This window comes from Gavialis gangeticus, unplaced genomic scaffold (assembly GCF_001723915.1).
Source record: "Gavialis gangeticus isolate Ggan-Ray unplaced genomic scaffold, GavGan_comp1, whole genome shotgun sequence".
Taxonomy (NCBI): Eukaryota; Metazoa; Chordata; order Crocodylia; family Gavialidae; genus Gavialis; species Gavialis gangeticus.
In genome coordinates this window covers 144,875,969-144,899,125 of record NW_017729032.1, presented here as the reverse complement: position 1 = coordinate 144,899,125, position 23,157 = coordinate 144,875,969, and the positions used below count along the sequence as shown (strand labels likewise).

At 40.4% G+C, this 23,157-nt stretch overlaps 1 protein-coding gene across 2 annotated transcripts in view; it reads left to right on the top strand.

Moving 5' to 3' along the window:
• Nucleotides 1-714: 714 nt before the first annotated feature.
• Nucleotides 715-23,157, top strand: part of SLC5A7 (solute carrier family 5 member 7) — a 36,484-nt gene continuing 14,041 nt past the window's right edge. The window contains exons 1-6 of one of the 2 annotated variants that reach the window (XM_019525572.1): nt 715-1,243; nt 2,555-2,777; nt 10,686-10,799; nt 13,199-13,354; nt 14,912-15,060; nt 21,147-21,290. In XM_019525572.1, the coding sequence (XP_019381117.1) occupies nt 2,600-2,777; nt 10,686-10,799; nt 13,199-13,354; nt 14,912-15,060; nt 21,147-21,290 (741 nt within the window). In that variant the 5' untranslated portion in view covers nt 715-1,243; nt 2,555-2,599. Of the gene's footprint in view, nt 1,370-2,554; nt 2,778-10,685; nt 10,800-13,198; nt 13,355-14,911; nt 15,061-21,146; nt 21,291-23,157 lie in introns of both variants that reach the window. The other variant, XM_019525571.1, reaches the window with a different exon arrangement.

The following is a 23,157-nucleotide window of genomic DNA, read 5'->3' as shown; positions in this document are numbered from 1 at the left end:
TCTTGTATTTCTTTTTTCTTTTTTTGTTTGGTATTGAGTAATTAAGAGTGGTATTTTCAAGCTTTTCTCAGTAATTATGAAGGCTCAAAAATTTAGTTTTAAATAAAAGCCAAGATTATTGAATGACCACATAATTCCCTGGCTTGAGGCTTTAAGAAAAATATCAAATATTATGAAAGGAAATATCACCAGGATGGGCAATCCTGCAATCAGGGGATGAGCAGGTTCATGTTGGATCTGAAAGGACAAAGTGTCCTGAACTGCAGGGGTGGCAGGGGGTGCAGTGCTCACTTTTTCTCTTGCCCAGTGTTAGGCCCATCTTCAAAATTGACGGTGAGGGTGCTGAGGAAGGTGATGACAACTCCTACTTTCCTCACTGGGTTTCCCCTAATTTACCTTCTCTCTCTTTCTGGTCACTCTTCTCCCCTGTAACCCAGTGGGTCTGTTCAATTCCTTTCTTCCCTCTCAGGTCGGACACCCTCCTTTACTCAACAGCAGTCCTTTTCATCCCTTCCATCCGTCTCACCTTTGCTTTGCCTCTTTCTCCCTCCCTCCTTCCCCTTGCAGTCACTCTCCTTTGAGTCATCCTCTCTCCCCACTGACGTCTTTCTCCACCCCTCCCCAACTCTGACGGTCACAGTTCTCGTTCACCCCACTCATCCCTTCTTCCTTATAAAGGGATTTTTCTCTGTGAGTACAATAACCACTCACTGCCCTAGAACAAAGGCAAGCCACATAGAAAGAGGTGACTGAGTCTTTTCTACACTTGTCACCTGAGGGCTAGAGAAACTAAGAAGATTTGGGGAACGGACCTGCTGCTCAGCTGTGCTTTCTGCAGGAGTCAAAGAGCCCTAGAGAGCTCTCCTTTGGGGATGGGCTGAACACTTAGTGCTTCTCCCCATGGAAATCTGGAATGCATGAGTAGAGGTGGGGAAGCAGCATTTCCCATGAAGGGAACCCAGGGCGTCTCTTAGCTGGCGGGGAATGTCTCTTAGCTGGCGGGGGAGTGTGCACTGCTGCACAGGACATTGTGTGCATGTGCTCTGGTAGACTTGATGCTGCTGAGGGGCTGGAGCCTTTGCAATGTGCCTGTCCCTTTAAAGAAGGGGAAAGCTGCTGCTCACACTCTGCCTCTGTGGGTGGACACAAGGCACTGGGATCCGACTGCCTGATGCCAGTTCAAGTGAGAGTGGAGAGAGAGAGCTGAGACAGAAGGGGAAAGAGGAAACCTGCTGCAAAAGAGGTGAATGAGGGCAGAGAAAAGAGTAAGTAACACTGGAGAAGAGAATAGCTTTGAGGGGGCGAATATTTGAAGGGAAAACCTTTGGCTGGATCGAACAAAAGATACAGTGAACTATTTTCTCTGAACGTGAGTAATGAATCTAACTTGCTACTGTGGCTAGCAAGAGAGTTCAGGGTTTGCCTGTTTGAACTTAAAACTGTCTCCAGCTACTGCTTTGCTTAAATGTAAAGGCTGACTGTGTATTTCACAGGTGCTGGATAGTGATGTGCACAGGGTTGGAAGACTGTACTGTTCTCCACCTAGATTACAACAGCTCACCAGGGTGTAGTTAAACCTCATTTGGACTTGTGGCAAACTTAAATATTTTGTTTAGCTAAAGCTCCACAGAGTATGCTGACTTAAAGATTTTTGTTAAATACCAGCGAATTAAAAACTACCTGTTTGTGGAATGGAAAAGCTGTATTCAGAAAAAAGAGCTAGGGTGCACTGAATGTTTTTTTGTTTTGTAAGAGCTTCAATCCTGTGCAGTCTGTTTATCTAAGATAAATCTCAATCTTGCTATTTTGGCAATTTGGCAGGTGGAAGTCTGAATTTAAAATTAATGAAGCTGTTTATCAAATTTATGACAAAACTGAAGAAATTCATGGGATGTGGGAGGAATTTTTGTCTTATCAAAAAGAAAATTTAGATGTATAAATATAAGAGATGAGGACAGAGATACTAGGGGGTGGGAAAGTGTGCTGGATTTCAAGTTTTTTATATTCTTTTGTGATTATTATTTGTCCAGAGCTTTTGTCAGCCATTAATTTTGTTGTGTGGCTTTAAACTCTCTCAATGCTTTCTGTTAAAATGAATGACTTTTACTAACATCTTCTGTTCTGGAGGGTGCATGCCAAAGAGTGTCATGAGAAGAAAGTTCTAATATACCAAGGTATATGTTGAACTACTACAATTCTGCTTTACTAAGTGGTTTATTACAAAAGCAGTTCTTACATCCTGTTTCATTTAAATCACATGTTCCTAATTTTTCTGTTACTGTAACAAGTTAAGACCTTTTCAGGTGACAATTTGACTTTAGTTTCAAGGTTTTCTTAGAAATTTGTGAAAAATTGGTGCCAATTGTATTGTTTTAAACCACAAACATACACTCTTGCTCGTTACATGTGAAATAACGCTTCAATAATCTAATTATCATAATCTCACTAATAACCAGCTGAGTTTTCAGTATATTCTGGCTCTAATTAGTTTCATTGTGCCATGTAACATTAATCTGGTTTGTTAAAAGCAATTGTATTATTGCATTCTCTCCAGAAATCTTAATGAAATAGCATTTCAAGGAACAATCGTGATTTCAACATGCCTTTCCATGTGGAGGGGCTGGTAGCTATAATTGTGTTCTACTTGGCAATCCTGCTTGTTGGAATATGGGCTGCCTGGAAAACCAAAAATACTGGCAGCAGTGGAGACCGCAGAGAAGCCATTATAGTCGGTGGAAGAGATATAGGCTTGCTAGTTGGTGGATTTACAATGACCGGTATGTTAAAACCTATCTTTTTTTTATATACACAATACACAGCATGTCATTCTTTCATAGAAAGGTTTCACAAGCAGGTTCGGTTTTTGATAATTCAAAATGGAGAAACGACATCTTGAGTTTAAGCGCAATTACAATTTAGGAAGAATATTTCTTGTTTGCTTGTGTAATGCTGTCCTTTAAAAAAACAACCTCTCTTTTTTAATAATAATTATCGTATATAAAAGCTTTAAAGGAAAATACATAGTCAGTTTCTTTTTCACTGAACCTGTATTAATGGTTTAAATAGACATGCCTGGAGCAGTAATGATTTCAGAGTTGTCAGTGGAGTGAACATAATTTTTGTGTACATTATAACTTGCTGAACTAATGGGCTAGTGCTGTGTTCAATAAGAAAAATAGCCTAAGTGCAAAAATGAATGAATAAAAAATTGCTGCACCAAGCCCATTTTTTGATGCACTGGGCCAGATTTGCCCAATGAGTAGTACTGCCAGTTTCAATAGACATACACCCTAGAGTGTTTTAACCTCTTTGACATGAGTTGGGAAAATGGTATAATGTTGTACTGTACATGCTAATATTAGCAGGAAGAGATTATGTGATGATTAACTTCTAATTGCACTTACCTTAGTGAAACCTCTTTTACTTTAAGAGGTTCGCTGAAGTGTCTGAGAGGACTGGTTGGCCAACCAAAGCTAATGGGACTTGCTGGGTGAATCATTCCTCCCCAGTTGGAGTAAGTTCACTGTTAGCCCTGAAGTTACAAATATCGTCTACTATACCGTGTACTTTTACACAAATTTACAATATATGAATCTCGACTTCAGTGGATACATTTTATTTCAAAGCTTTATGGTATAACATATGCCTTTCAAGCAAAACCCTTACAATTCCAAATTAGATTTATCAGATCTCATTTAAATTTCCTTCTTTTGTCAGGTTTTCAGGTTCAGCCTTGTCTAGGAAGAAAAGACTCATTAGGGCAAAGTTGTGCTATCTTTGATCAAGCAAAATTCTTATGGGCGGCTATAGAAATTTTGCTGATTTAAGGATTGCAGACTTCCCTGTGCTGAAAAGACTGTTAAGGGTGATGTTTTAAGGTACACAAGTTGAAAGAGTTTGAATCAAGGCTAATACTTCACTTCTTTCCCTCCACTGTTTGCTGTTTGGGGTAGTCATTGCTTCTGAACTATTGAGATCTGGCTGGATATCACTAGTAGTTTTAGCTGCTCAGACTTGTTTTTGTTGAAATTAAGCTTTGCCAGAAGATGCTGTTTGATCAAAGTGATTTTTTTTTTCTAGAGACATATCTATTTCTACAAAATTTGTATTTGGAAACATTTTTAAAGACACTGCTTCTATGGCTGAGGATAATGGCCTGGGGTAGGAAAGATGCAGAGTACAGATTTTTATTCATCCTGTATCAGAAACCCCAGGGTCTGCCATATCCTAAGCCAGTACCCTAATCATCCACCCACTTCTCTCACCTTTTTCCAAGAAACCATTCCAAATGTTTTAGTTTTGTGCTAATGTTGAATGAAAATTAGATTCCAGAACCAAAAGTTGCTTCAAAATGGAATTGTCGTCTTATAGTCAGCTCTCCTGGCGACATGATTTTTGCATGTACATTAGGCCCTAGTTTGTAATTGAGCACCTGAGCAACCTAGGTATCAGCAATGCACAGGACAGTATCGGTGGCTGGAGCAGTTGGACAAACAACATAGTTGGACTGTTTTTGCACCCTTCACCACCTGTGTTATACTACTAATCGGGCCTGACCCTGAAGCCTTTGTTTGGATAAACCCCCGTATATGTTACAGGATAAGGTCTGATTATGCAAAGCTATTGTGTATTTGCATCCTCTCCTGTTAAAGTGAGCATAAAACTACCGGTAGCGTATAAAGTTTAGCACAACATTGATTTTAGTAAGGACATTCACAGTATGTTAGGTTAAACGTCCGCAGAATCAGAGGATAGACTGAATTTTGTCTGCATTAAGATACCTGGGCAAGAGTCAAATTATAACCACAAAATAATTTTTAATAACAATTAAAATTATGCTGCCTTATACAATAGGCACTTTTACTTTTTTAATTTTGCGTGTATTATAACATCCAAGTATTTATTAAGGAAAATGTCTCAGTTTCTAAGTTCCTGAGTGGTAATATGATTATTTTAGTATAATTTCATGTATTTACCTCTCTTGGATATCTATATGGTAATTCAGTAAACAAAGCTTTTCATGTAAATGAAAATGACAATGTACGTTAGAAATTGCTGGGAGCTCCCCACAGCACAGCCTGTAAATAAGCATTTAGAAAATAATAAAATGCTTTAATTGAAACACTTTATGTTTATGAGATAGGGTCTTCTGCCACTCTTCCCTAGGGTGAACAACAATTTAGTACTGAAACAAAAAGGAGTTATTTCTATAGCAGTATGGTACTCAAGATGGCTATAGAAAAATTGAGTCTATAGATTTTAATATGAAATATAGGGCCTAATCCTAGAGTCAGTAACAGTTTATTACAGTCACAGCCATTACAGTTTATTTAAAAAAATAGCTTTTGCACATTTTGTAAATTATATACTCCCCACAAATAGTGCCTGTAGGGAAAATCCAAGTGTATGCTATGCTTCTGAAGAAACAGATGTATTAAAAAGTAATTAATATGCCTAAACACAAAGCATGGTTGAAGGTTGAATGTATCTGCTGTGCTTAAAATACAAACAGATAAAAGATTGAATCATGAATAAATCTCAACATTTCATTTTAAAACTGAAATTATTTTACAAATATAGAAAAATATTTCATTCATATTTTAGCTTTACCTGTATGCAATTTAAAAATTGAACTATTAGCATTTTTATTTGTAATAACACTTACCCCAACCTCCCACTTCCATCCATACTGAGATCAATAGCGAATTTCAGCCTACCATAAATTTGTATGATTGAGTTTCAACATTGGGGAACTGCTGAAGATTGTCTCATCAAAATACCGACACAGCCTAGCAATAGCATTCCAAGTGGAGTCATAATAACAATGCTCAGATACCATTATTCATTTTGGTTGTCTATATATTCTTCCATAAAGAAAATCAGTATCAAAATGCTGTTTGTGTAATCAGTAGACCAATATCTGTTTTACAACATATGATTAGCTCGATGATGATTTGACTGTGTAGTAAACAGAGCATCTCATAAAGAATGCTGGATTGTTTTTTATTAAATATTTTTGATGCTCATTATCATAGAAGGTTCATTTAATATGTGTTGCTGTGTCTTCATCTCTACCAGGAATAGACTTTGACTATATGCCACTAGCACACATGTAATCTGTAATATTTCTCACAGAGTTTGTATAAATCAGTTCATTGTCTGGTTTTGATTTTTATGTCTTCAAGAATGCATTTAGATAAACTAAAATAACTTCCCATATAAATGTTACTATTCATTCCTTTCAGCCAATTCTTTTATTTAAAAAAAGACTTGACAAAAAGCTTACATTAGAATAACTTAAAAGTTAGTATCAGAAAATTCACATTGAAGAATGAAAATCCATCCTCATTTCATCCTAGGTATTTCAGCTCTAATTAACAGGACAAATGATTCCCAAAATACTGTCCTCCAAAGCTCAAGGTTCTTTGGACAGATGTTTAAAATAATCTGGCAAACAAAAATATAATAATAAAAGCTGCTTCTCACCCCTAAATCCAGAAACAGAATAAATAGGAAATGAAAATTAGCACCAAATTGTACTCCACCCTCCCCACAAACACTAATCTTCTGTTCATCCTTCCTCCAGAAAGCCTGGGGAAAGTGGATGGACTCTGCAACCATCCATGAAGGTTTATAGCAATTTGGCCTACTTCTGGCAAGGATAAGGGAATCTAGTTCCAAAGACTAATTGTCCCCATTGACAACTTCATTAAGTATAAATTAAAGCAGTGCCAATTGAAAAAAATTCTATTACTGCAGCTCTGACCCCATGGGGACTTAAACCAGGGGTGGGCAATTATTTTGAGTGGAGGGCCACTTATTGAGTTTTGGCAAGCCATCGAGGGCTTCACGACAGGCAGCCAGGGGCAGATAAATATTAATTTTCTAAATTTTTTAGGGGCCCTGTGGGCTATGCACTGAATAGAATGGCCTGGCAGGCCGAATTTTGCCCTCCCCTGACTTAGACCCTTAGTACTGGGCATCGTTCTGCAACTGTCCTGCTCATATCCTCTCCAGTAAAGCAGATAAAAATGTCCATCCTTCTGCCTATTTACAATGTGACTGTAACTATAGCATCTAGGGACCTATCACCAATTTCTTCTTCTAAAACTAGTAATAAGCCATTTGCACGCTGCAGGACTAGAGTACACTGCAGGCCATTTTCTCCGGGCTTTTTACCCAGCCCCTTTTTTTTAAGTCACCATCAACAGATTCAAAAGAGCTGATAGTGTGAGCTATATACTGGTAATTCTGTCTTGCTGGGTTCTGGTGCCAAGGATCAGTAATGAGAGAGTGTTCTCTCTGTCCCTTTACATCTAGGCACACACCTTGTCTCCATGGCCAGTGTCTATATATGTTGCACAGTAAATCTTGCCAACATGTCCACTGACAACAACAGGATCACAAGCAAAAACATTTAGCCATTCCCAGCAGACCTTCTTTTTCTCAAGTATCCCTAACATATCCCCTATGAATACACACAACTACACGTAAGACTACTGTTTTGCTTCTAAATACAGGGTAGAAGAGATCTTAGCCTTTGGAAAGTTGCAATTTAACCAAAAATATAAGTGTCCTCAATTTCTCACCAATTGTGGGCTAATTCAATTGGTGTGAAGAGAATATTAAAAATAACTTTCCATCAAAATTTTCTGAGCTATTTATAATAAATGTGTTTTATCTATGTACATGCCTGCTTTGCCATTGCTTTCCTCAAAAATCCTAGCAAACTGATTTACTGGCATGAATGCCTGTTGAAACAATTGTGGCTAAGATAATATTGTAGAATACTTGAAGAATGTGAATTTCTGATTTAGAATCATAAGTTTTTACATGAGCAGTATGATTATAAAGGTTACACTAATTTTCAACCAATCACAGAAAATATCAACAACTGCTTGTGGCCTTTGCATCAAATCAAAGCAGCTCAGATTTTGTTGCATTCAAAAATCTAATGCATATAATGAACTATTTGTGAGCAAACTATAGATCCAAGAATTAATTCATAAAATCAATCGGCAAGTAACTCTAGCTACAACTGCATTCTAAAGGAAATCAAGGTATATTTACATATTGCCTGCGAACAGGAAGAGAGAACATTCATTAAATCATTTGTTAAGAATTATTTGTCAGGATTGAATTACAATATACTTCTGCATATGAGATCTGTACTTTAAAGGCTGAAGCTAGGGACAGGCATTCAAAGAGCTGGAGCCTGAATTGTATCAATCTTTGCACATTAGTCTAACCTGGCTAGGTTAAACCAGTTTGTAACCATACACACATCCCCTCTGGACTGAAGAAATGCAGGCACATGCCTGCAGTGGCTCAGGCTACAAGCCATGGGGTGCTAGAGCAGCCCTCTCTTTCCTTCCACAGTACTGAGCTGAGGAAGGCAGGATGCCCTGATTAGGGAGCCACTCTTGAGCAGCCCAGCAGGGAGTTGATAACACAGTGTTTATTTATCACCCCTAACTCAGTGTTTATCAGCCCATCAAGACAACAACAGCCTGTCTCCATTAGTTCAAGCTCTTCTTAAACAGCTTTTCCAAGGATGGAACAGAGGAACATTACCAGCTAACTGTTGATTAGCTCCAAAAAGCCCTAAGCAGACACAGTCCTGTCTTGCCTTTGTCCCGTCTCCCACAGCACAACCCATAGCCAGCATGTGGTATGCTAGCTAATGCTAAGAGGTGTCTATGTAAGGCAGAGGGGAAGGGCTGGTCCCTGCTTCAGCAGGGAGTGGTGAGAGGGTGGGGAGAAGGAGGAAAAAGACATGCCCACCCCAATGTGCATCCAGTCTCTGCTGGAGATCCAGCCAGGGAGCAGAGGGGATGGGCCAGCCAAGCTCTCTGGAGCAAAGAGCCCAGCCCAGAGAGCATGCCAGGATGCTGAGGGACTCTGATTTAGCTTAAACCAGGAAGGGGTCTGGGACAGGCATTGTATAAACCAGTTTGACCCAAATCAGTTAAGTCTGATACTACATTCAACCAGGTTTATCTCAAACCATTTTCAGTCATTTTCAAACTGATTTATGTGCACTGAACTTCAGTTCTGTTACACGTTTAAACCAGTTTCTGAGCACTTAAACCAGTTTATGTGTAATGTCTGTCCCTAGCCTTAGTGTTAATTTTCAAACTCCCAGGTCTGGCAAGCTCTCTATAAGAGACAGGAATCAATCTATTATCTGCCAAGACTTGGTAACACAACTTATATTGCACTTCCTCATATAAATGAATGGAGAACTTATAGATGTAGCATAGCTCAATTCAGGAATATGTATGTAGGAAGCTTAAATACATATATGCCAAATTATAAACACTGGGTAGTTAAAGCAGTACACCACAGATCCCGTTAGCATTGGAATCAGTCAAAATTGGCCTAAAACAAGAGAATTTTAACTTGTCTGGGGAAGTAAAAAAATCAAGCCTCATTTTAAGAGCACGTCTTTTAAGTACACCTTAGTCAACAATGCATTTGTTGGGCTTTTGCCAGCTTTAAATATACAGAATGTTCCTGGTTGAGCCAAGCTTTATATATGTAGATTTTTTTTTCTCCTTCAGATCTCCCCTTTAATAAGTTTGTTCAGTGCTATGCCTCCAAAAAATAATTGTTAGGCTGTTGCTTGTTTAGCCCATTATATTATCATGGCTGACTAATATTGTCTCACATTTCCACTGTACACTATGGACATGTCTACACAAGATATTTACTGCACTAATAGTAGACTAATTAGTTGCACAATAAATGTCCTGCATACACATGTGTGCCCCTATTAGGCTGGAGTAAACTAATTTACTTCAGAGCAGGATAGAACTTGGATTTACTTAATTTACTTGTAAATACAAGTTCTATCCTGCTGCAGAATTTTTAACTCCACCGCAGCCACGTGTAGAAGTTGCCCGAGGTGGCTGGGCATGATAGTGCTACAATGCAAGCACTGCCGGGAGCTAGCCCCGTGCTGAAGCACCCTTGTGCTCCAGCCAGCCCCTCCACAACACATTGAGCTGGGGGAGCATCCCCAGGCCAGCAAACTGACCCCAGGGCTGCCTGCCAGCTGGGGCTGCTCTGACTTGGCTCAGTGTGCTGCAGTCCCAGGCGCATGTGCAAACGATGTTTCCCATTAATATGCATGTGTCGATGCGCCCTCAGTATGACTGTTGTCTCCTCTATCATATATAGATTGTAAAAGCTTTTGAGGGCAAGAAACATCTTTCTAGTTTATCTTTGTACAGCCCCCAGCACATTGGCAGATGTGGGGGGAGGTGGTCCATGACTGACTCATGTCTAATATTCCTAGTGACTAGTACAATAAATAATAAATAATTGTAATATTAGACATCATGGTATGGTTTACTGCTTGAAATATGACATGAGTGTTTTTCCTTCTTTATGGGCATGTCTACGTGTCCACCAGACTGCACAGTTGTTACTGAAGCAAGTACTAAATGACTGCATAGTAACCACCATGATTGCACAGTCCTGGTACTGCATGGGTCATTTCCAGTGCTACTGCCCTGTAGCGGTGAGCTACTGTGCAGTAGCATCCGCGTCATGGTTCATGCCTGCTGACACTATGTTGCTGTAGCAACAAGGTAAGGCGATGTAGCTTGTGGCTACAGTGACATAGCATCTCATGTAGATGCATCATATACATTTTAAGTCTTTCACCTTTTCATTTTCAGCCACTTGGGTTGGAGGAGGCTACATCAATGGGACCGCAGAGGTTGTGTATGTCCCAGGCTATGGGCTGGCTTGGGCACAGGCACCCATTGGATATTCCCTTAGCCTGATTTTAGGTAAGCAAAGAACTAAAATAAATTAGTACCTCAGTATTTTTCAGAGGTATGCTAATGTCATAATTGTTTGATCCCTGTAGCAAGGGCCTGATAAAAAGGCCATTAAAATAAACAGAGTTTTTCTGGTGTTATTACCAGGCTTTGGAGCAGGCCTTTAAACAAGAAACAAATGCACTACTAATTACTGCAAATAATCTGACAACTTAAATCCTAAAGAATTCCTTTGATACCAACAGAGTATGGACACATGCATGCTTGGAGCCATTTCAAAAGGGGAACTTTTGAAAAGGGCAGCAGCTGTTACGTTCAAATTGCTATGTGTGGATAAGCTAGGAGTGAAACAGAGGTAGCAAAACTGCTCCACTAAATTAAGAAGTGTTAAAGTTGGAGAGGTTTTGCTGCCTCTAGAGCTTTCCTAGCTTGTCGACATGTAACAATAAGAATATAACATCTTGAAAGCCCCCCACCCCCACCCCGCATCCCTTTTGAAACAGCTCCAAATGAATATGTGTTCATAACCATGGTTCACCCCCTTTGAACTCATTAGCCAAGTATGGCAATCAAACAAGCTTTTCCCTTCTCCTCTCTTCTTCTCTTCTCTCCCCTCTTCTTTTTTTATATTGTATCTCTTATATTTTTGTATCTTTTGTTAGCTTTTACTTATTCAGTTCACCCTTTCTTAGGTGCTTTGATGATGTCTGTCACTATAGTATCTGAAAGCTTCACAATTGCATTATCCCCATTTTACTGATGTGAATCTGAGGCATACGGTGCCTATGGGCCAAAAGGCTTGGCCAAAATCTGGGTCTTTGAGTCAACCATGTTTAGTGGGTGCAAAATTGCTTAAGAACCAAAATTCATCAAGCACTTACCCATAAATTTGAAGGCCTGTGTTCTAGGTCCACCATACCTTGATGGGATTAAAATATGTATTTTAATACATTTTAGTATTAAAATACACTTCTTAGGAGCATTCCCTCAAAACCAGGCTGAATGTGCCTCCCTTCCTCTTCCCCTTCTTCTGCTGATACATCCAAAGTCTTCTTTGCACTGCTAACATTTAAACTTCTGTCAAAATAGCTGAACAGGAGGAAAAGTTGGACAAGTGACCACATTTTGTGGACTACAGTTAGAGAGCTGTTTTTTGGCATACACTGTGCATTGGAACTTTCCACCTGCTTTTGTTTGTGTATTTTTAATAAACTTCAATGGAAGAATAAAAAAAATACTTAAGTTAGTAAGAGAAGACCCCAAACTGAACTGATTTTTCTAACAATTCAAAATTTTTCTGTGGACTACGCTTTCAAGGGTTCCATCTGGTTTAGTTTTAAATGCTGTAAATGGCGAAACATCCCTAACTTCCCTTGGGAGATTGAGACTGCCAATCCCTTGGGAGATTGAGTAAGCTTTTCCTGTTACCCTAAATCTTCTTTTTCTTGATATATTACTTTTTTTTTTTCCATTCTTAAATTCTCTTCTACTGCCCCAAAAAGGAAGATATATGATATGACAAATAGAAACAACACAGAATTCATGAACAGCAAAAGAATAGCAGAATAACTACTTGTACTCATCCAAAATACTCAACTATTGTGTAACACAAAAGTAAAGTAAATTTGACATGGTAAGCTAGTTGCCCTCCATTCCCCAGTCTTTACACAGCAGAGAGACTTTGGGTGATGTGGGAAAAGCTTAAGATGTTTATGAAATCTCCTGTAGAAAAAATCTCTCATGTACCTGATATGGAGAAAGGTACTGACAACTGATTTTAATGGAGGTTGATTTGCCTTTTAATTACCGTGTATCCCAAATGCATTTCACAAGTTCTATTCTGATAGGATTCCATTGACTACATTAGAGCTCCACAATGAAGCCTAAATTATATAGATATGGAGTAACATTATGAAGAAAACCAGACCTGCGGTCATTTCAGTACTTGTTTCCATTTCTGGTGGGTAGTGGTGCATTGGACAACTACATAATTAAAATATTAACAAAAAACAATCTCCTGTGCTCTTCCAATATGCTGTTTGTAAGCTAAGCAACACTATTAGATGAAAGGCCACTGAGTGCCACCAACAGCAGGCTGAAAGCCCTGAACCATACAGACTTAAAAATTAAGATTTATTTCATAATTAGACCATATAGATCAGTGTTGCAGGTGTCAGTGTAGGTAAGGATTGTTAATGATTTTCTTTTAGTTTTATCCTACTCTTGGAAAAAGCCCTTTTCTTATCCCGAAAATAAAATCTCCTTTGTAGGATATTTTTAATTATACTTATTTCTGTAAAAATACAGTATGGCTACTATTTGTATACCTGCAAAAAACAGCAAGGTTTTACTTAAGGTAAATGTATTTCTCCACTCACATTGATGTCTTTTAATGTTTAACATTTTAGGTGGTCTGTTTTTTGCAAAACCCATGCGTTCCAAAGGCTATGTTACAATGTTAGACCCTTTCCAGCAGATGTATGGAAAACGAATGGGAGGGCTGTTGTTTATCCCTGCATTAATGGGAGAGATGTTCTGGGCTGCTGCCATATTTTCTGCATTAGGTAAGGAATTAGTAATAAAACAAAAGAATACTTCACTGCCTCAAGGGCAAGTTAAGAACATCAGAAAGTCACGAAAGCAACATAGATTAAAAATCAACAGCTAAATCCACAGGCTGATTTTAAACGCTGATTGTTTTGGCCAGACAGTTTGGAAAGGGATGGTTTCCATCTATTTGATTATCAGAACCTTGATTGCCTCAGCACTAAATGAAGTGCTCTGGAGTCTTTATTTTTGAGCAAAATGTTTTCAAAGCAACAAGAAAAGTTTTAGTTACATCACTTTCCTTAATTGTAATGGGACTTCAGTGATTATTTTCCAAATAAAAGTATATCTTTGTGCTGAGTTTGAACAGCCTCAAAGTCACAAAAATTATAACAGCTTTCAAAAATAGCCACACAACTTTATTGACAACACATATAAATAGTATAGTCACTTCCATCTGACCACAGCAGAAGCAGCTATAAAGTACTTTTTCTGGACCTGAGACTTATCAGGGAATCCAGGTTTATTATGCATCTGTACTTGTCAAAATAATAATGATAATAAAAATCCTAGCACTCAAATGATTCAGAGAACTAACTGAAACATGGCTCAATACAAAATCACCAAACCTCTCATCCATCCCTGAAAATAGTTATGTTGCTGAGCTCTTTAATTATAGTAGAGATTTAGATTTTCTGTCTATTTTAAAAGTGAAAAAGCCCTTTAGTTGAGTAACCATTAGCACTCTTAATTATTTACCAGCAAATAACATGCACAATGCACCTCTATTGCCTTTATTTTTTAGCACAATTGTTTTTAAAAACAAAAAATAAAATTTGGAGCTTTTTTTCCCACTGTGCTCTGATTAGCTACAAAGCAATGGGAAACTTGTTTACCATAATTTTGTCACAAAACTCTTAAAATTTGAGAACAAATTTCATGCTGAGGTGATGTGAGATGAGTGGCCTGAAGTATTTTCTAAGGATTTAAAATGTGCTTTCTTTTCTGAATGAAGCTCAGTTCATTTTGGAGAAGGCTCTATGCGATATTTCAAAGCAAGTATTGTGAACAATTTTTGGTGTCTTAACAACTGAAAGTTAATGATTATACATCTAAGAGGCTTCTGAATTATAGCTTCTGTGTGAACAAATGTAACCATTTTATGCCCTTGATGGGCCATTCTCCACATAGACAGGTTCACTTTCCAGTAAGGAAAATCCACCAAGTCTGGTCTTTCCCTCCTGTCTTAAAAAGCTGTGTCGGAAACTCAAGGCTCTTTATCTACTCCATCACCATGCACTGGTCTGAATAACAGATGGCAGCACTGGCAAAAGTAAACTTTTCCCCAACATAAATACTCAAGGAAACTCTCCATGGGAGGAAGGAGAGTGCCGCTCCCTGCCACTCCTTCATCTAGGCTGTATCATAAAGGCATGGCTGAGCCAAAGAGAACCATTCCGCATTGTAGAACGAAACAAATCTTGAAACCAGTGCAAGCCATCGGCCTAGAGAATATTTTTTAAACAGAAAGAACAAACAGTTAACAATTTGTATTTTGTTGCCTCCCCCCACAGGTGCCACAATAAGTGTGATAATTGATATAAATATCAATATTTCAGTTATTGTTTCTGCTCTGATTGCAACGATGTACACTGTAGTGGGTGGACTGTACTCAGTTGCCTACACTGATGTGGTTCAGCTCTTCTGCATCTTCCTGGGGCTGGTGAGTTTGACTTTTTTTTTTTTTCCATTTTACAAAGCAAAGTGGTTTTGCTCTCAACAATGGGACTCAGTGCCCATCAGAGACCCAGTGCTCTTCCTTAATTGCAGATTAGGTTGTGGGTGTCTTGACAGAAAGTCAGGGGGAAAAGAATCTCTCCCCACACTCAGCTAGAGAACAGTAGCCCTAAAAAGGCATCACTACTTTACCTTAACAGTGCTACAAAATAGTCCTCTATGACCCCAAAGGGCTTCCACTGAATGGAGGATGGCAAGATCCACAAAGCTGAGTGTATTCTTAGCCATACACCTGCCCATAACCAATGTCTCTTACCTCCTTTTCGTCACTCAAAGCCTCCAAATCCACCCTGCACAACAGAACTGCTACATTTGCTCCAGTGTGCCTGAGCATAGGCGACATGTAGTGTGGGCACACGGGAGCACGTGTCCCCCCCGAAATTGGGACCCCCCCTCCCCTGGCAGCGATCAGCCACTAGTGCCCACCCAGAGTCACCAGTCGCTCATGTGCCTGAGTTTACAATAGTGATGCAGGATCGTAGTCTCTAGTTCACTCCAGTCTCCTTTCAGTCTCCTTCAGTGCAAAACCTCTTGTAACCTCCTGGTGTGGGGAAGCACCAACAGGCATAAAGTTCTGGAGCTGACACCTTCCTTGGAGCCAGTGGCACAAAAGGTAGGGAGGGCAGAGAAGAAAGCACTCCAGAAATACCCCAGTGACACAATTTTTCCAGGGTCATGGCAAGATCTTGGATTTTGAAAAGGGAGGTGAAGATTGTGCACTGCAGCATCATATATAACACAACATATTTTTTCTCAAGGTAAAAAGAAACTGAAAGCCTATAGGGCTGTGAAATAGAAGCTACATTACCAGGAGCAACTAGCAAACAGCAGAATTGTAGCAGAAAGAACAGCTTGATTATTAACATTAAGACAATGAGAAAAGAAGGGTTGTTAATTCCTATGGACTGAAGTTTAGAAGGAATCAGGTAGATTATAATGAGCCATGAAGTGACTCCATCACTGCTGCCTGACTATAAACGCTGCTTCCACTACCATCAATTCATTTTACATTTTGGGTAAAGCAGGAATCAAAGGCGGGGGGGAGGGGAGATGCAACTGCACCACTACATCCCCCCCACCTCCCCCATTCTTTCCTGACTAAGCTACTGTTCCCTGTTTTATTTGCCCAACATAAAACAGAGATAGCAAAGAATATGCCCCATACCAATCTCTGCATGGTGTCCTGTCCTCCCCACACCACACCAACACCCAAGAAAAGCTTATATATAAAAAGAATAATTATTAAAGTTACAAAGTAAGTACTCAAACACTAAGGAATGCTAAGAATCAGGTTTGCCTGTTTAACTTTAATTTGGTTCCCTTGTGCATCGATGTAGTAATGGAGTCTTTAAATACCTGACGACCTACTGTTTCTTCCTCAGGACTGATAACAGGAACAGATTTTTTTAGCAGTATGTTTTTGCTGGTTGCCACATGGGGCTGCAAAGGGGTGACAGGGAGGACAGTTCACCTTCCTAGAAGCATTGGGTGGTGGCTGCAGCCAAGGCTGGGGATTTTGACTAGGATGTGTCAATGTTCCTGCTGGGACTTAAATCCAGAAGTTCCTGGCTAGAGTGTCTTGCCCCTCCACTTCAGGTTAGACCAATCACTGTTTTTGGGGTCAGGAAGTAATTTTACCCCATGGTCATATTGATACAGACTGTGGGGAGTTTTGCTTTCCTATATAACAGGGGACATAGCCCTTTTCCTTGGATCACCCAAGCATATAACAACTTTTCCTTTACCTGTGGTAGGGTAGGGTGCTATACCTTGCAGCTGTGACAGTTTTGACTGCATAGTTTTAGTAATAGGTTAGACAAGGATTTGTACAGGATGCTTTGGATGGGGTTGATCCTGCCTCAAGTTGGACTAGATGACCTTTAGAGGTCCCTTCCATCCTAGTTTTCTTTGATTATTTACATGGGTCAAATATTTCCTTCATGCAGAGAATGGCCAGTGTCTGGTCTGTGAGCATCTATTGAATATTTTTTTGCTTCTTATTGTTCAATGAGTGGCCCTCTGTCCGATTAACTGCACAATTTTCAAACTCTGCTCTGGGTTTTAACCAGGAGTGTACAGCCTCTTTTCTTCATTTGATGAGTTTTGTTGCAGAATTTGGAAGGTGTGCATTGAATGAGTTCGGAAAACTAAAAACTAATGGAATCATGATTCAGACAATTCAATCCTGCCCTGGGGACCTGGATTTTTACCCCTGCCTCCATCGCAGAGTTCCTGTGTGATGCTAGAAAAGTAAGAACCCAAAATAAATAGGTGTCTGCTAATTGTCTATTCTTCATTTTCTGGTTGCCTGACTTGAGACCCTGTGGTCTAATTTTCAGAAATGCTGAATGCTCACAGCTCTAACTGAACTCTTGGGAGTTGTGCTTTAAAGCACTATAGTACCCAGATAAATCAAGTCCAGGACTTCTCAGATAAGGCACAAAAACTTGGACTTAAACTGCCTATGCCTTAGGTCTCCATACATAAAATGGGAACGGTGCCATCCTCACTTAATCAGCATGCTGAGATCAATTAGAATTGGGTTTTTTTAAATGTAGATCATATAATCATGTACGCCATGGAGATACCCACGTGGAAATAGAATCATCAGACAAGAGTGGACATTTGGTTCCCTGAGGACAAGTAGCACGGGCACATCTTGCGCTGCAGCTCCTTGTGCCTCGGGAACTACCCATGCCACATTTACATTGGCATGCAGCAAGTTACACTGGGTGGGGAGGCTGGGGCCAGCACTGTGCCCTACCAAGGGTCCTAGGAGACCTCCCACGACTGCAGAAGCAGCAATCCTGTCAGGCGGAGTCTGACTGGCAGCCACAGCATGGCTCTCGGCTCCACTTTCAGCAGCGCGTGCTGCCTGTACGTGCCCTGCTCTGGGGTTTTTTTCCACAGTTTTTTGGTGAAAAAAACCATGGGGAAAAAAACAGAGCAGTGCATGCACAGGCAGCATGCCCTTGCAGCATGAAGAATACCTGATTGTGCGGTATGTGGTGCCACAGACGTTTTTGCAGCACCGCATACCTCATGGCCGCATTCATTTGGAAATGCCGATAGAATCATAGAAAATGAGGGCTGGAAGGGACCTCAGGAGGTCATCTAGTCCAACCCCCTCCTCACACCAGGACCATCCCCAACTAGATCATCCCAGCCCGGGCTTTGTCAAGCCAGGCCTTAAAAACCTCCAAAGATGGAGATTTCACCACCTCTCTAGTTAACTTGTTCCATTGCTTCAGCACCCTCCTAGTGAAAACATTTTTCCTGATATCCAACGTAAAACTCCCTTGCTGCAACTTCAGACCCTTGCTCCTTGTTCTGTCATCTGCCACCACTGACAGCAGTCTAGCTCCATCCTCTTTGGAACCAATGCATACATCTGGATGTGTCTGTCCTCAAAGTATGGTTTGAATAGTATGAAGTGAATAAAGAACAGGGCCACACATTTAACAATGAGAAAAGAAAATATCTAATAATGACTATTCATTAAGTACCGTCCAGCATGTGCACTGAACAAGGAGGAGTCCTGTGGAAAAAATAGTATGTGATTATGTTCTTAAAAACTATAAAAATGCATGTGCACAAGAGAAAGCAAACTAAGGTTACACACGGAGCTTTCATTCTAGCTTTTTCTCATTTCTGAATGAATAACTTTGCTTAACCTCAGTAATATTCTTTTTGAAAACATATCAGATTTAATTTCCTATTTAAAGAAAAAACTACAGATCAGAATTTCTAGTCTATGGAATTATATTGCCAGCCACGTGGGTAATCATGGGGTTGAGAACTATAAATATAAAACAGATCTTTCTGACTTGCACTGTTGGAATAACTGATAACAGTGGTTGTCATCTTCTGTTTTGACCAGCACTCAATGGGAATAGGACTCTTTCCACTGGGTCTCACAGCAGTTTGCTGACAGGAGAAGACTGGTGCAAGTCGAGAGCATTAGGTCCAAATCCACACTGCAGAATTTTGTGCTCTACTGATCCAGTGTGTTTTCCCATCCCTGGTTCCTCATCCTCATTTCTCTGGTTTTACCTCATAGTCCCAATCTCCTTTCTCAGCAAGTCCTAGTTTTACCTTGCAAGAATTCCCATATCTCTAGGCACAGTCAATACCATATTATTGCCCAGGCATTTCTAGTTTCTTCTCCTTTTCCATAACTCTCTGTCTTTAGTTTCCTTACCCAACCAGTCCCAGTTTATCCCTGACTCCCTTCCAAGCCCTTCCTACCTTAGATCTAAGTCCCAAATTTCCTCTCTCCCTGAGTCAGTCTCCAGTCCCAATTTCATACTGCACTCTTTGTGTCAGCATGCTTCTCATCCCACCTCTCATGTCCAGCTTTCATTCACTTTGCATTTAAACCAGATAGCTTCCTACTCCATGTTGACAGGGGCCAGTGAGATATTTAGGCTCCCTGTTATCAGTTCCATTGCTTGGATCCAGAATCATTTGTAGCGTCTCATAGTTGAAATTGTAAAGAAAGCCTGAGCTGAAGCTTGTTCAGATCAAAATGAATCTCCCAAAAGTTTCTCTGCTAAAATCTAAGATGTCACAACTGAGCACGTGCAAAGTGCAATTTTTCAGGGATTTATAACTTGGTAAATTTGGCATATTTTCAGAAGGATGAAAGAAAGGTGCAGCCATAATTCAAGTCCTTATACCAGAGCAAAGTAATACAGGTTCTTAAAGAAGAGATTCCCAGATTTTTTTTTCCATCAGCAAAGCAACTCATTATTTCATAGCCTTAGTATTGGAGATAGCTGAACCATTTTCAGGAAATTTTCTCAGAAAAATTCAGGTGGAAACACACATTCAAAATGGAAATTTGTAACCCAAATGCCCAGTTTGACAAAGTCACAAGCAACTGAAAATCTTTTGGAAAGTATTGAGCAACTTTAATTGGAAGTACTATGGGTCCTCTCTATATTTTACATAATATATATGCAGACCCAATTTTCATCTAATATTCATCAGTGCAATTTGGGAATAAGTTCACTGGAACTAATTAAATTATTCAAATATAAAATAGGTGTAGGTTAGATTAGAATTAAGCCTCCAAAATTGATTTGATGAATGAGAAAGAATTTGTCAGAAAGTTAACTAGAGCAGATTGTTATTTCTCAGAAAATGACAATTCATAGAAACAAAAACTGTTTCTAAAAAAGGTATGTTTCAACTAATTTTTTATTAGGAAAGTTTCTCAGGTCTAGAATAGAATTTCTGATCCAAACTAGAGACAAAAAAGAAAAGCAAAAGAGAATAAAGAAAAAACAGCAGAACAGAAGATAGCTAAATACCTGAAGAACCTTGTCTGCTAAATACTATGATGCTTTCCTAGTGTGTAAAGAGCAAAGATTCAAGTCCCTGATCTGAGAAAGAGCCTTAAACCTCTATTTCCACATTTCAAGGCAGTACCTGAAGAAGGGAGGAGGGGCTTGCCCATATTTTTTTCATGATTTTTTAATAGATTGTGCTTGCATTCCCCATAGATCAAAACTCCATTCCAAATCCCCACGATGTAATGAAATTGATTTTTCTAGCTATCTCTCATGTTAAAACATGAGCTCATCCACCTTTTGGTAGTGGCATTCCCCAAAATCTGGTGAGCCCTACCCTAAAGGCACACAAAGGATGCTCAGAGTGAAAAGTACAGGAGTTACATGAATTCAAAGAAGTAGGTCTATAACAACACCTGGCCTTGCTTCAGGGTTGTAGTAGGTTTCATTTTCCTGAAGAAGGGTTTAACTTTCAAAAGTGTGGAAATGTGTAGAATAATTAATTCTGTAAAATATATAGACACATGGATTTGATATGTGCTTAGGGGACAGCTTATTCTTTATTGACATAATTATACCAGCAGCAAATTTGATTCTCTTGTATTCCAATCTGACATTAGAACTGAATCAAACAATAAAGAAATTAGGGTTTTTTTCATTTTCTACTTGAATATTTTCAGTCTTAAAATCTAAATAAAATGTCACTCTTTGATTGTAGTGGATCAGTGTTCCTTTTGCAATGTTGCATCCTGCAGTTGAAGACATTGGGCGCACAGCTGTGAAGAAAGTACACCAGGAACCTTGGCTTGGAAATATAAAATCACCTGATGTCTATAACTGGATTGACAATTTCCTTTTATTGGTAAGTGATGAATGCACAAGAAAGTAAAGTATATAATCACTCATAAGTAGGGACCAGCCAAAATTGCAATTTCACAGATTTTGCAAAATCCAGCATGAAATCAGTCAATGCCCATGAAATCCACAGGAAAAAACCTTACCAAAAAGAAACTGCTGCCTCCCCAGAGGGAGCCAGCAGTCCTCAGACGGCATGAGGGTCTGCCTGCTTGAAGGGCTTCTGGCAAGATGGCTTCTGCTCCCACACTTCACCACTGATTGGCTGCTAGGGATGCATGTTATGTGACCCTCCCCTTCCACCAACTGGTGGTGAGAGGCAGAGCCACATGACAGCCCTCTCAGCTGAATTAGTGGTGAGACATGGGGCTGTATGACAGGTAGCCATTGCAGCCAATCAGTGGTGAGAGGCAGGGCCGATAGATCCCCTCAGCCAGTCAGAGGTGTAGGGTCTACCACAGTCTGCCCATGAAATGGCTGCTGGGCCCTGCATTCTGCCTATGAAATCGGAGGGCAGCCACCCCGAATTCAGTATGTCCCTACTCATAAGGTCTTATGTGATTTTTGTGAAAGTGAAGTATCTAATTAAAAATTGCCGGTAACTGCCTCAGGATTTTTGACCTCTCAACTGTTGATGAATACCGCATATGTTTGCTGGCAGTAGATTGATTTCAATAAATACAGCAATGTTTCACTTCAAAGTAGCTCCAAAGTAAAGGACCATTGCCAAAGTAACTATATATATTTTTAGGTATGAGAACTGACTTAGGTTTTCAACCCATGGTTCACAGAACACATCTAGAGGGTCCAAAAAAGGTAGCTGTAAAGATGGCAGCCCTGCCCAAAGGGAAACCACTGCTGCTGCTGCTTCTGTTGCTCTAGTTCCTCCCATGGGCAGACGCCACCCAAGCAGCAGCAGCAAGCAGCCCAGAACCACAGGGGGATATGGAGCACGTGCTCTGCCTGCTTGCACTGGGCTGCCTGCTGATGGCTTTCAAGCAGCCTCTGGCCATGGTGGGACCTTGAGCACCAGCAACAGCACATCCTCTGCCTGCCGGTGCTGGGCTGCCTGCTGCTGGTGCTCTAGCAGCCTCTGGCCACAAAGCATGTTGCCCCCACTCAGTATGAGACAGTTTTTTTGCCATGCGGGCCAGCAGTGTGTGTGGGAGGGGGCACTAAGCCATGGCACAAAAGTATAGGAGTGGATATGGGGCTTTTGGCCTGCCCCTGGGCCCACCCACAAATTGTGCCTTCCCTCCCCACCCCCACCCACACCCCAGACTCAGGAGGCACCAGTCACCCCTGACAACCATTCTGCTAAGTTAATTAACAGGCTAAGGGATAACATTTAATGGATAATATTCCCAGCCTTGGGCTGTTCAACTGGTGGCCTCCAGGCTGCACGCAGCCCATGGGGAGCCAGCATGTGGCCCACAGGCCCCCACAACCACCTTTACCACAGTTGCACACCAAGGGGTCTGGGGAGAAGGACATATGCCATCAGTGTTCACATGGCAGAGAGGTAAGAGACTGTGTGCTGAACATGCAGCCCACACTGCAGGACACTGGAAAGGTCTGCACATTGCCTGTGCACATTGGAGGTGGGGGAGGCGCACACTACCAGCACTGCCCATGTGGTGGGGTGAAGAGATCCCAGGGGCTCAGCCTAGCAGTGTATTGCCAGCACAGTATGTGGCCTAGAGGGTAACATGCCGGTGCCATGTGTGGCTCCCAGTTGTGCTGAAGTTGGACAGCCCTGTTTATGCAGATGATTGATGATGTCACAATTGTAGGCGATTCAGAGAAAACTTTGATTGGTGGGTACAAATATGTATTCTATAATGAAGCTGAAGTGTTTAATGATCATGAAATCC